General features: G+C 58.4%; 1 protein-coding gene across 1 annotated transcript; it reads left to right on the top strand.

The window, feature by feature from the left end:
• The first annotated feature begins 205 nt into the window (after window positions 1–205).
• SAPCD2 (suppressor APC domain containing 2) lies at window positions 206–10,827 on the top strand. The gene is made up of 6 exons (XM_054393547.1): window positions 206–748; window positions 5,919–6,052; window positions 9,269–9,415; window positions 9,562–9,663; window positions 10,196–10,309; window positions 10,699–10,827. The coding sequence occupies exons 1-6, from the start codon at window positions 343–345 to the stop codon at window positions 10,825–10,827; spliced, it is 1,032 nt and encodes a 343-aa protein (XP_054249522.1). The 5' UTR covers window positions 206–342.
• The last annotated feature ends 1,347 nt before the right edge of the window (window positions 10,828–12,174 follow it).

Genomic DNA, 12,174 nt, shown 5'->3' on the forward strand with positions numbered 1-12,174 from the left:
CAAACCACTCGGTACCTCGGTGACTGTGGCTGGCGTACGGACACCGGCCCGCGCGGCAGCTCCCGGGAGGGTCCGCGGGCCGTCGCCGAGGGTCTCGAGCAGCGATGGGATGCAGGAGCTGAGACCCCTCTAAGCCCTACCACGGCCGGGGAGGTGGGGCGCGGGGGTCCCGGCCCAGCGTGGGGCGGGCGCCGCGTGGAACTCAAATCGCCGTCCTGCCCCTCAGCCAATGGCAAGCGCGACCTCCCGCCACCAACCAATGAGAGCGCGGGGCTTCCCGACAGCAACCAACAGGAGCGCGGGGGCCGCAGCGGCCGGTAACGCTCGGAAGCGGCGGTGGCTATGGCCCCAGAGCGCGGCGGTCGGTCCCTCCCAGCCGGTACCGAGGGTCTCCCGCGGGCATTCCTGCAGAGCCTGCGGACTCTCTTCGATATCCTCGATGACCGGCGGCGGGGCTATGTGCACTTGCGGGAGATCGAGTCCCGCTGGCGGGGTACGGAAGCCCGGGAGCTGCCCCTCGGGGTGATGGAGGGGTTGCGGCGGGCGGCACCGGCCAGCGGGTACCTCACCTTCGAGCGGTTCGTCCTGGGGCTGCGGGCTGCCCTGCCTAGCGCTGAGTGCCCCGTGGAGAGCGGCAGCGGCGGGCGGCGGAGCGGGGAGAAGCCGCCGAGCCCGCGCGGTGTTGAGGAGCGGCGCGGGAAGAGCAGCGGGCAGCGGGCAGCGGGGCACGGCCAGCCCTGCGGCCGAGGTGAGCCGGTGCGGCCGGGCCGGGAGCGCTGGCTGGTGAGCAGCGTGCCCGGCGGGCAGCGGCGGGGGGCGGGCAGCACCGCTGCCGGAGGCTCGGCTTAGGCAGGGCGGCTCGCTACGGTCGGTGGGCAGCGCAGACCCCTTCGCTTCTCCGGCCTGTAGCCGGCAGGAGCTCACCCCGCGGACCTACCGTGAGACCCCGCCGGAGTCACCGCGCTTGTCGCCTTTGCCTCTGCGGGGCTTTGTCCCAGCCGCGGGCGAAGCGGAACGCGGGCGGGGCTGTCCCGCGGCTGCGCTGCCCTTCGCAGCCCCCTCGCCTGGGGATGAGTCTGTTTATAGCGGTGACAAGCAGCATTAAGGGATTTACCGCAACGTGGCCCTGGTTGTCCCCTGACGCAGTCAGTCGGTGACCTCCCTCCGGGGGGCTGCTGCCGCCGGGCGCCTCGGGGAGTCGCTGGGCTCGGGGGCCCCGAGAGCCGAGCATCATTGCCGGGGCAAAAGCAGCGGGCACAGAGCAGCCGTGTGCGCAGGTGGGCTCAGGAGGACTTTGTTCTCGACTTCATCCATGTTTTGGATCAAACACAACGGAAAAATAGGAGCCCTCTTTTATGTTCAGATAGTTCCATAGCACCCTTTACAATAATTAAATGGGAAAGTGGCATCAGGGACATGTGCTTTGCAGCCCCCAAGTGCTGTTCTTGCGGCCAGGCTATGCGTTCAGAGCTCATTGGCAAGTCCCTCTGGACTCAGCCTTTCCTTCAGGACCGGGGGTTGCTGTGCTGGGTCTGCCAGGACCCCCACACCTGAGTGGCACTCTGACCTTCATGACTGTTTCACACAGAATCACAGAATGGTAGGGGTTGGAAGTGACCTCTGGAGATCAAGTCTAATCCTCCTACCCAGGCAGGTTCACCCAGAGAAGGTCACACAGGAACATGTACCTAGATGTGTGAAGTGTTTTGAGGTCTGTGGACACAAAGGTCTGTATTATTGCAACACTTGAGCACTGTGACTTCCTTCCTCTACCTTGGGAAGGTTGGGCTGATTTGCCTTACCTTCCCAGTCCCTTCTGCAGGGTGGAGAAAAAACTTTAACCATGGCTGAGATTCTCTGCTTTTCATTTTGCCTCCAGACTAATCACTGGAGCTTCATCTCAGAGCCTGTTACTTACCAAGCTGGCTCCTCTGTCATCAGGAGTAAATCTGGAAAAACTTGAAAAAAATCCTGCTTGGCGAATAAACAGCAGCTTGAAAGCTCTGCCCTGGAAGAGATTGAGCAGATGACTGCAGCAGCTTTCTGGCTGCTGAGTATCCAGCTTCCATTCCCAGCTGGTGTTACACGCATGTCCTGAGCCTGCAGGCAGGGTTAGAGCCTCAGCCCTTGCTGCCAATTTCCTGCAGTGCAGGGCAGTGTTCTGGCAGCAGGCCCAGGGTTCAGGTTAGTTCACAGCAGCTTCACAAACACTAACTCAGAGGTCCTCTATCTCTTTTAGCTCCAGAGCATGCACAGCTGCCCAGTGCTTTCTTCCACTGTGGAGGGCTTCCTAGGGTGCGGTCAAACAGGCAGATGTTCTCCTCAGCTGGCTGAGAGAGAGCTGGGCACAACTGCAGAAGGATGTAGCTCTTTCTGGCCAGAGAGAAGCGTGCCAGGTGCTGAGAGCTGCCCATGGAGCCAGGAAGCCCTATCTGTTAGGATTCTGTGATTTGGGCTTGGGGCTGCTCTGAGCCTTCAGCTACAGGAGACAGCTTCTGTAGAGATCCAGCTAAGTATGATGAGATGGTGTTTCTGCTCATCAGCTGCCAAGAGCCTGAGAAAACTCTCCCTGTCTGTTTTGGGGAAAGGAGGGGCTCACAGGATGCCACCCTAGCTCTGCTCTCTGGTCCAGAGGGCTTCTACATGCATCAGAGGTGATTTGGATGTGAATAATGGCAGAGGTTGGGGCCAGGTGATCCTCCTGGCAGGTCCAGGGCTGCAGTGAGATAGCAGGATGGCATTTCTGTCCCCTCTTCCCCACTAACCTTCATTACCATGGAGGTTCTGAAGAAGTTCTTGCTCAGCATCAGGTTCCAGCTTCTCATCAGCCTGGTGGTGCTGAGGCAGCCTGTGAGCTGCTGTGGGGTGCCAGCCATGCTCTCTGGGGAGTCCACAGCATCTGCTGGGTGTGCAGGTGGTGAGGCCGAGACTGGAGAACTCACCAGGCTTGGAAGTCACCTAATGGCTTCCTTACATGCCTAGGTGGCGTGTCACAGCAACATCCAAGAACCTTGGTGTTGTGGATCTTTACCCTTGTGGTTCCCCTGTGAGCTGAAACCTGGGGAAGTTAAAACACAGGGCAGGAAGTACCTTGCCTGGGAGGTCTGTGGTAGCCTTGGGCACTGCCTCCTCCCCAGCACAGTGCTTGCCTTTGCTGCTGGGATGGCCTGGCTCTAGCAGCTGCCTGAAGAACTTCTGGCCCTGGCAGGAAGGAGCGATGGTTTGTAGCTGATACAGTCTGGGCCATTGCCAAGGACAGGTGTGCACAGTTATAGATTGTTTTACCAAGTGACCCTGAGGTGTCTGCTCCAGCCTGAGCACTTGTTCTGGCTGGCAGAGTCTTGCAGGACCTGCAAGGGCAAAGGGGCTCTGGAAGGGAAGAGGCATCCCATACCCCATGGCAGGATCTATTCTACCTCTGGTGAGCTAGTCCTGCTCTTTGCCTCAGAGGAACCGATCCCAGCTCATTAGTTGGGGTCTTGTTTTAGCCCCTACACTGTTAGTTCAGGTGCACAGAGCTCAGCTGTTTGACCAGGGAGCACTTTCTTCTCACAGGTTCAGCTCAGCTTGGTGCTTCCAAGCAACAGCAGCAGAAACCATTTTAATTTAACATCTTGCTTGTACCCTGCAGCTCTTCCCAGAGGTGCTCTTGGCTTTGATTTGGGATTCTGCCTATTGAAGCTACACTTGGGTTTGGGGCTACTCCTCAGCTGCTCAGGCAGGATGTGCCACAGATCTGTTAGGAGAACATGTGTGTGGTTGTGCTGGTCTTGCTGGGTTCCTCCCAGGTAGATAAGGGTGTGTGAAACCAAAGGCAGCTGGCAAACCATCTGAAAGTGGTATCAAAGCTTTGTGTTCATTGACGTGCCAGAGATCTGCCTACACCAGAGCACTTGCTGGTAGGAGAAAGCAGCATTCCATGGTGAACCAGGAGTATTTTTCCCTTTCCATGGTGGCTTCTTGCCACAGGCTGAGCAGAGGACAGGCTGCAGGGCTGGGCTGACGAGGATCTCATGAAGTTCAATAAAGCAAAGTGCAAGGTCCTGAACCTAGATCAGGGCAACTTGGGGCTGTTGGTGGGGGAAAAGCTGGACAGCAGCCAGCAATGGGCACTGGCAGCCCAGAGGCCAAGGGCATCCTGGGCTGCATCCAAAGCAGTGTGGCCAGAGATGGAAAGAGAGGATCCTGCCTCTCTGCTCTGCTCTGGGGAGACTTCACCTGCAGTGCTGTGTCCAACTGTGGAGCCCTCAACACAAGAGAGACATGGACCTGGGTCCAGAGGAGGCCATGAAGATGATCAGAGGGCTGGAGAACCTCTGCTATGGGGACAAGCTAAGAACATTGTGGCTGTTCAGCCTGGAGAAGAGAAGGCTCCAGAGTGACCTTAGAGCTGCATTTCAATATCTGAAGGAGACCTACAGGAAAGCTGGGGAGGGACTGTTCAGAAGGGCCTGTGGGGATAGGCCGAGAAGTTTGAAACTGGAGCAGGACTGATTTAGGTTGGACATCAGGAGGAAGTTCTGCACTATGAGGGTGGTGAAATACTGGAGCAGGTTGCCCAGGGATGGGGTCTCAACCCCTGGACACATTCAAGGTCAAACTTTGATTAGAGCTCCTGTTGCAGAAGCAGCTCAGATATGGCAGCACAGCAGACCCAGCGTGGTGCAACTCTGCCAGACCTTGTTGCCTTCTGGGTGGAGGGTGACTCCAGTGGCCACAGCTGCCTGCCCCATATCCCTGTTGCATTGTGTCCATGTGCTCAGCTGAGGCTTGTGGAGCAGTAGGCAGGGATGTGCCAGTCCAGGCAGTGCCAGTTGCCCTGTCCTGACTCTTGCAGCCCTTCATGATCATGCAGCAGGGACCAATCTAGACCTGTTCCAGGCAGCTCTGGCACCCAGGAACTGGTGTATCCAACCTGTGGAGAAGGATGTGGGATGGGTGGGCATGCCTGGCAGATACGTGGGGAGCAGTCCTGAGAAGCAGATGTTTCCCCAGCTGCCCTTGCTCATCTGCCTCACTGCTGCTCTCCTTTAGGAGCCAGGCTGGGAAAGAAACTCTGGAGGGAAGCTGAGAGCAGAGTGGGGGCAGCATGAGGCAGGGTCTGCTGGACACTTGGCAGGGGCGCAGGGCAAGCAGGGAGGTGCATCAGGCTTGCTGCCTGGGCATGTCTGAGGAGAGTGCTGGCTGCACCCTGTCTGTGCTGGGGGGTGGCAGGGTGGTGCCTGCTCCAGCAGGAGCTGAGCTGGCCTGGCCCTGCCATGGGGCTACATCCCTGCCTAGATCCCCAGCCTGGGCAGTGCGGGGCTTGCCTCAGCAGGTGCCTGGGCAGTGCCTGCTGGGGCCCACAGGCAGGAGGGGTCAGGTATATCCTAAAACCTGCCAGTATGAAATTGTTTTGCAAAAATGGCTTCTGCAGGGTTTGCAGCAGCTTAGTGTTTGTACAAGGCAGGAACTGGGAGCCTGGTTCATGCTGTGGTTAAACCAGAGGAGGGAGCTGGGGGGGACACATCTGCATGGCCAAGCTGTTCGTCAAGTAGGAGCTGTCTTCAGGAGGAGCCGAGTTCCTGGCAGAGCCTGTGCCACCTGCGCAGGAGCCAGGGGTTCCAGGAGGACAGAACATGGGTGTTGTGTCTCCAGTGGTTTCATTGCCTGTGCCGGGACTGGAGCAGCATTGCCTAGAACCTGCCTGATTTTTGCAGGTGACCCCTGAGGTCTGCTGCCAGCCTGGCATAAGCAAGGGGCTGCTGAAGCCTGCCTTGCCCATACAAAGGTGTGAGCAGGTGCTTGGGCCAGTGCCCTGCTCAGCTTCTCCCTGCCACATCTATTTGCAAGACCACACTGCAGAAGTCCCACAGGAGTGGCCCTGGGGAGGTTTTTGTTGCAGGCAGCTGGTGGCCTTATGCTTTCCTCTGGCACAGATGGTGATGCTAAGGCTGCTGGGCAGTGCCAAGAAGAAGGCAGCCACCCAGGAGCTGGGGACACTCGTAGGCATCAGAGGGGACGTGCAGAGCACCGGAGACACACCATCACCAGCAGCGTGGACTTCAGCATGGTAAGGGAAACCCTGCTGTGGGCCCCAGCACAGAGGCCCTGGGGAAGGGGTTGCAGGGGTTCCTCACCACTGGCAGCAGCTCTGGGCTGTGGCTCCTCACTGCCCATGCTGCACATGAGAGCTGTGGGGGTCAGGCAGCTCCTGGTATTTTGGATACAAAGCTCAGCTGCCGCATATGGAAGTCCTGCTCTTACTTCCAAGCCTTTCTATCCCAGATGGTACTGGACAGGGAGGAGCAGGCACATGTTCCCCTGTCTTCCCTTGGAGTTGGGTCAGGCCCTGGAGACAGTGTTTGACTGCACATATGCCTTCCCCTGGGCAGAAGCCTGGGCCAGGAAAGGCAAACGTTGCAGGTGCAGGAGGATCTCTGGGCCTTTCAAGCACTCCAGCCAAAGTTCAGGTGTGGTGTGTGCTGTGAGCCTGCCTTCCCTGCCAGGTGCTCTCTGGAGGTTAAGGATCACACATTCTGATCCTCCTGGTTGCCAGAAATTTTCTGCCCATGCACTGAATTTAGCTGAGCAGCCCAGGATGGAGGGATCTGCTCCCTTCTCTCCATCCCCCTTTGGAGAGGCTTGGGTCAGATTGCCTGGCTGAAGGGGTCTGTGCTGCTCCACAGAGGGGTGGAGGAGCTGCCTGGGCACAAGCTAAATTTTTCTGGCAAGAGAGCCAGGAGCCAGCCTGCAGGGTGAGTGATAGGTGGAACAGGCTCTGGCTGGTGTTGCTGCTGCTGAGGCTGCAGTGTCACCTCTGCACTTCCACTCCTCACACCCTGGTGTCACCCAGCAGGGCTCGCTGGCAGCAGGGCAGCACTGATCACAAGCTGGTGGCGGCTGAAATGCTCTGCTGGCTGCCCAGGAGAGGGAGGTTGTGTGCACATGGTTTTCTGGGCTGGGATGGCTGTAAAAGGGGCTGGGGTGCTCTCGGGCTGAGGGGGTCCCTGCTGAGAGGTGCTGGCAGGGAGCAATAACTGTAGATGTGTACAGCTGGGGATGAAGGTCCCTGCTGCTTAGGGTTTTGGTGCTGGGAGCTGCTGTCTCTGAGAGGGAAGAGTCCCTCCTTCCCTGGCTGAACCCTTTCCAGGCTGGAGCCCATCACTTCTGTGAGCTCAAGGTCCTCCCTGGTCTGGTGAGGAGTTAGCCGGTGGCCAGTGTGTCTCAGACCTGGGGTTTGCTCCCAGCTCTGTCACAAGTGCTCTGGCTCTGGGCTTGTGTTGCCCTTGCCTCTGTTTCCTCAGGTTGTGGGGTGGTAGGAGGGAGTTTCTCTGCCTTTCCTCCTCCCTCCCTATGCACCAAAATGCTGCACTGCCTTTTTCTGATTCCCTCAAGAAGGAGTCTGTGTCCCTGTCCCTCAGGTGAGATTCTTCCCTGACTGGAGCCTTTGGGTACAAATCTCACTTCTGAAGACAGAAACAGCTGGAGCAGGTCTGAGTCCAGCAAGGACCGAATCCCTCTGCAGGGTGTCCTGTCACCTGGCCTCTGGGGAGGAGGGAAGGTGCTCAGCTGTGTCTAGGCTGACGTGCCTTAAGCCAGGGAGGGGTGGGAGCACTGCTGGCTCCCCTGCACCTCGGGGTGCACTGGGACCTGAACAGCGAAGGTGTGGGGGCTGAGCTGCAGCCCAGGGCCCTTTGCAGCAGCACGGCTGGTGTCTGCTCAGCTGCTGTGCTTGCCCCGCCCACCATGGCTCGGCCTCGTTTCCGCAGGGCCTCAGGGGTAGCTGGGATGAGCCTGCTGTGAGAGGCTGAGTGCTGTCATTGGTAGGTGGTCCAGGGGCAGCACTGTCCCCTCCCCTTCCACCCTGATTAGCAGCAGCCAAGCCGAGCACTCTGCTGCTCCAGAACTGCCTCTGCCCCGCAAGCATCCTGTCCTCAGGGAGATGCCATCTGCCCTGGCACCCAGCAGAGCTGCTGATGTCCCACTGCACTGTGGGGTGTTGCCTCTTCTCCCGGTCACCACTCTGGCCAGCCAGATGGGAGCCAGGCAGCCACGGGCTGCAGCCCAGGCTGGCTGGGGGTCCTTGCCAGCTACAGCACCTCCTTCATGCCCCTCAGCAACAACCTGCATGGCACCAAGGCTCTGCACTTCTTCCTGTGGGTACGTCCCCTTTGGTCCCTCTACCCATCCTGGGGGGCAGCTGTTGGGGCTGTCATGTTTGAAGCAGATTTGCAGGAGCAGTGAGAGCAGAGCTGCTGGGAAGGGTGGCTGGGAGGCTTCAGGGCTGACTGGAGTCTGGAAAGCACTGGCTGAAGAAGGTCCTGGTATGGTATGGGGGCAGGGATCTGTTCAGGGTCACTTTGGACCTGAATCATCCCCTACCAGATGGTCTCCAAAGCAGCAGGAGAGGTTCTTGAGCATCAAGCAGCTACTGGGTGATCAAAGTCCTGCTGGTGCCTGGGGGGAGCCCAGTCTGTGCCAGTGACAGTGAAGGCCTGGCTGTGTTGTGGCAGAGGAGGCAAGGGCAGCAAAGCAGGCAGCTTGCTGTGTTATTGACATGGAGACAGGGAGGCAGGAGCCTGGGGAACCAGGTGGCAAGGCTTGGGAGAAGGGAAGCAGAAGCCCTGGGCTCACTGGGTGAGGGCTGATGAAATGGTTGCTGCAGTGGTTGCTGATCACCTCTCCTCTCACCACCTCTGTGATTGCTGACAGTAGTGCAGTGTCCAGGGTCAGGAGGAGAAGGTGGCAGTGGAGCAGAGAGGCACAGACCCTTGCTCCAGGCCCACTGTTGGTGAAGGGGCTGAGCTGCCTGCCCTGCAGCAGCCTTGGCTGTGCCACAGCCTGGTTCAGGGTCCTGCCCTCCTTGTCCCAGGAGCTCTGGGCACCTCTGTAGCAGCTCTCCAGGACAGAGGACACCATGTCCCTCTCCATGTGATGCCAGACACTCAGCAGAAGGTGTGCTGTGCTCTGCTCAGCTCTGAGGTGCCTCAAGGTAAAGCAGAGTGCTGGGGCAACAGGGCTGCAGACCTGCTGCTGCAGCAGAGAGCAGGAGGGTGGAGGTGGCCTGGCTGTCCTTCACCTGCTTCAGTTTTCCCAAACTGGAGAACTCTTCCTCCAGAGCAGCATCAGACAGCAGCCAGCACCCTGCTCCTCTGAGGCTTTTCATGGGGAGAGGGGCTGAGACCCTTGTCCATGTCACCCTCCATACCCTGTGGAGAAACCAGCTCCTGAAACTGGACAGGGCATTGGTGGGGAGGGACTGACTTCTGCATGCTTTGCCCTGCAGCTGAAGCGCATGAAGGAGCTGGAACAGGAGAAGGATTTCCTGCTGCAGGGTCTGGAGCTGGTGGAGTGTGCCCGGGAGTGGTACCAGCAGCACATCCAGGCCATGCAGGAGCGCCAGAGGCTGCTGGGCAAGAACAAGACCAGCATGGTGAGTCTGGGGCTTGGCCCCGGGGTGCTCATCTGCCTGGGAGGGTCTGGGACTGTGTGTGGTTTTGAGAACTGGAGTGGGTCTGGGCTGAAGCTGGAGCTGGCCTCAGGGTAACTCCCAGCCTCTTCTTCCTCCCTATCCCACAGGAGTTTCTCCCTGAGGGTGGGCAGAGCCACCTGGGCCACCTGATCCCCAAGCTGCAGGAGGTGAACCGCTGCCTGGGCAACCTCCTTTCCACCACTGGCAAGGTGAGAGCAGCAGATTAGCAGCTTGAGCTTGAGACCTATTCTATCCCCCCACTTAGGCTGTTGGCTGGGCTGACATCAGCTTGCAGAGGTTCCCTGAGCTCTGGGTAGGTGCCTTGGCTCTGTGGGCAAGACAGGGGCTGGAGGGCAGCCAAGAAGATGACACAGCTGGTCCTGAGCTGGGCTGGAGCGTGCTTGCTGCATTTGAAGCTCAAAAGAAGATCCCAAAAAAGATATAGCCACTGTCAAGTGAATAAGGAAACCATCCTGCTGAGGTGCTGAGTCAGCCATCCCAGAGCAGACTGTCCTGCCAGGCTCCTGGCAGGAGCTGGGTACACTCGCATGAGTGATTCTTACCTCTGCCTGCCTTGCTGAAGACCCTGCGATGGCCTGGGCTGGAATCTTAATCCTGTGCTGGGCTTCTCTCAGTTCCCTGTGTGTCACAGAACCAGCTTCTGGCCTTTGGGAAGGCTGGGGAGGGGGGAGGGCCACCAGGAAGGAGGCTCAATGTCTCACCCTTTTATCTTCTCTGCAGCCAGCAACCCCCTCCTCAGCTCTGAGCAGGCAAGGCCCCGTGGTGTCCCCAGCCTCAACAGGCTCCCGGCAAGCCATCAGCATGCTGAAGGAGCAAAACAGGCTCCTCACTAAAGTGAGTGGGGGCATGGGAGAGGAGACCTCCTTGGTGAGTGCTGGGAGAACAGAGGGTGTGGGATGGGGCCAGGGAAGGAATGTGAGGCAGTGGGAAGCATTCCTTCATCTTAGTCAACCTTGGTCATCCCAGAGAAGGGTGTGTGAGCTGCAGCTGTGCTCAGCTCTTGGCTGGGTGAGGGTGCATGGGCAGGGATGGGGCATCCCTGCTGGAGGACAAAAACTGTGACAAACGCAGGTCACGAGAGGCTGGGGGCTGCAAGCAGGACTGCTGGGAAAGGGGCACCTGTGATGCCCTTGCCAGGGCTGAGCTCACTGCTGGGGTTCACATCCCAGCACCCACAGTGCAGTGAATGCTCTGAGCAGCATTTCCCTGCCCTATCCCTGCAGGAGGTAACTGACAAGAGCGAGCGCATCACACAGCTGGAGCAGGAGAAGTCTGCCCTAATCAAGCAGCTCTTTGAGGCTCGTGCCCACAATAACCATGAAACCAGCCAGCTGGACTCCACCTTCATCTAGTACCCATCCCCTGCTCCCTGTCCTTCAGCTTCCCAGGACCTTTGTGGGGCTCACCCCAAGCCCACTGCATCCGTTGCTCCAGGTGTCAGGTATCCTGAAGTCTGGAGATGCTGGTGACATCTCTGCAGGAGGAAGAGACCCCAACTCTGCCTGGGGAGCATCCCCACACTGCTCTCTGCTGGGCTTTCCACCTATGCTGCTCTCAAGCTGCTCTTTTTCTGTCCCTAAACATACCGCGGGGCTTGTGCCCCAGTCCCATGGTCCCCAGGGCGCTGGGGAATGGCTGCTGCTGGAACTGGGCAGCTGTTGGGCCCTTGGCCTGACTCAGGCTAAGTTCTGGCTGCTCTCAGAGAAAGATACTGCATCTTCAGCACTTCAGCTGGCATCTCCAGGCAAACCTGGCTGTTGAGGAGTTGTCTTGGACCCTGCTTGTCCCACTGCTGGAGGAAAAGATGGAAATTCCACTGGGATATGCCTGGCCCCTCTCTACTGCCTGAGTCCTGCCTGCCAGTGAGACTGTACTGGGCAGAGCAGTGCTGGGGCTGGAGCTTCTCCTGGGGCAGTCCCTCTGGTTTGCAGTAGTGATGCCATAGATGTTGTTTACATGTCTGCAGGCTGCCACAGCTGATGAGCCACAGGCCCAGAGGAGACGGCCCCCTCCCCTGAACGGTGCTTTCAGGCTGTCTGGAGATTGCAGACGCTGCTTCGTCCTTTTTCTTGGCTCGACCTGGCAAATGCTTGGCTCTGGCTGATAGAATGATGGCTTTTTGTGTGATGTGGGAAGAGGTGGTGTCCTCCAGCATGAGGACAGCAACCCAAGCCTGATTCAGCAGTAGGGCTTTAGAGCAAGGTTTTGTATTTAAGTGAATGCAGGTGACAAAGCAGAGGCTGCTGGGCTCTTTCCTTGACACAGCTCCAAGTAGACAGCAGCTTTTCCTGTCCTGGTGGTGGGCACTGACTCCCTGGGGTGACATCCTGAGTGTTAACTGCACTTTCCAGGTCTCTTGGGGTTGTGGTGATGGTGGTCTGTCAAGCTCCTTCCCTTCCAGCTCAGTGGTGATGCTTGAGCTGAGCTGTGTCTTCTACAGGGACTTGGTATTGATGCTGTTTTCATAGGAGATCCTGGTGAGTCCCCATGGAGCACAGGCTTGGCCCTCCACAGCTCCAAACCCAGCCCTTCTCTCTTGTGTTGTTTCATGCTCTGACTTTCCTGGTATGATGCTGTGGCACAGTTCACTGAGTTGAGAAGAAGGTGCTGCCCCAGCTCTGGCTTGGGCACCACACAGGCCATTTCCTTTCTCATTCCTTTTTTTATCTGTCCAGTGCTTTCTGTCCATCCAGCTCCTC

The sequence above is a fragment of the Indicator indicator genome, chromosome 28, assembly GCF_027791375.1.
Source record: "Indicator indicator isolate 239-I01 chromosome 28, UM_Iind_1.1, whole genome shotgun sequence".
Classification (NCBI taxonomy): domain Eukaryota; kingdom Metazoa; phylum Chordata; class Aves; order Piciformes; family Indicatoridae; genus Indicator; species Indicator indicator.

Coding starts and splice junctions, on each gene's coding strand:
- SAPCD2 (XM_054393547.1), top strand. CDS start 343: ATGGCCCCAGAGCGCGGCGGTCGGTCCCTCCCAGCCGGTACCGAGGGT. Junction 9,416..9,561: donor GCAAGAACAAGACCAGCATG/GTGAGTCTGGGG, acceptor CCTATCCCACAG/GAGTTTCTCCCTGAGGGTGG. Junction 9,664..10,195: donor TCCTTTCCACCACTGGCAAG/GTGAGAGCAGCA, acceptor TCTTCTCTGCAG/CCAGCAACCCCCTCCTCAGC.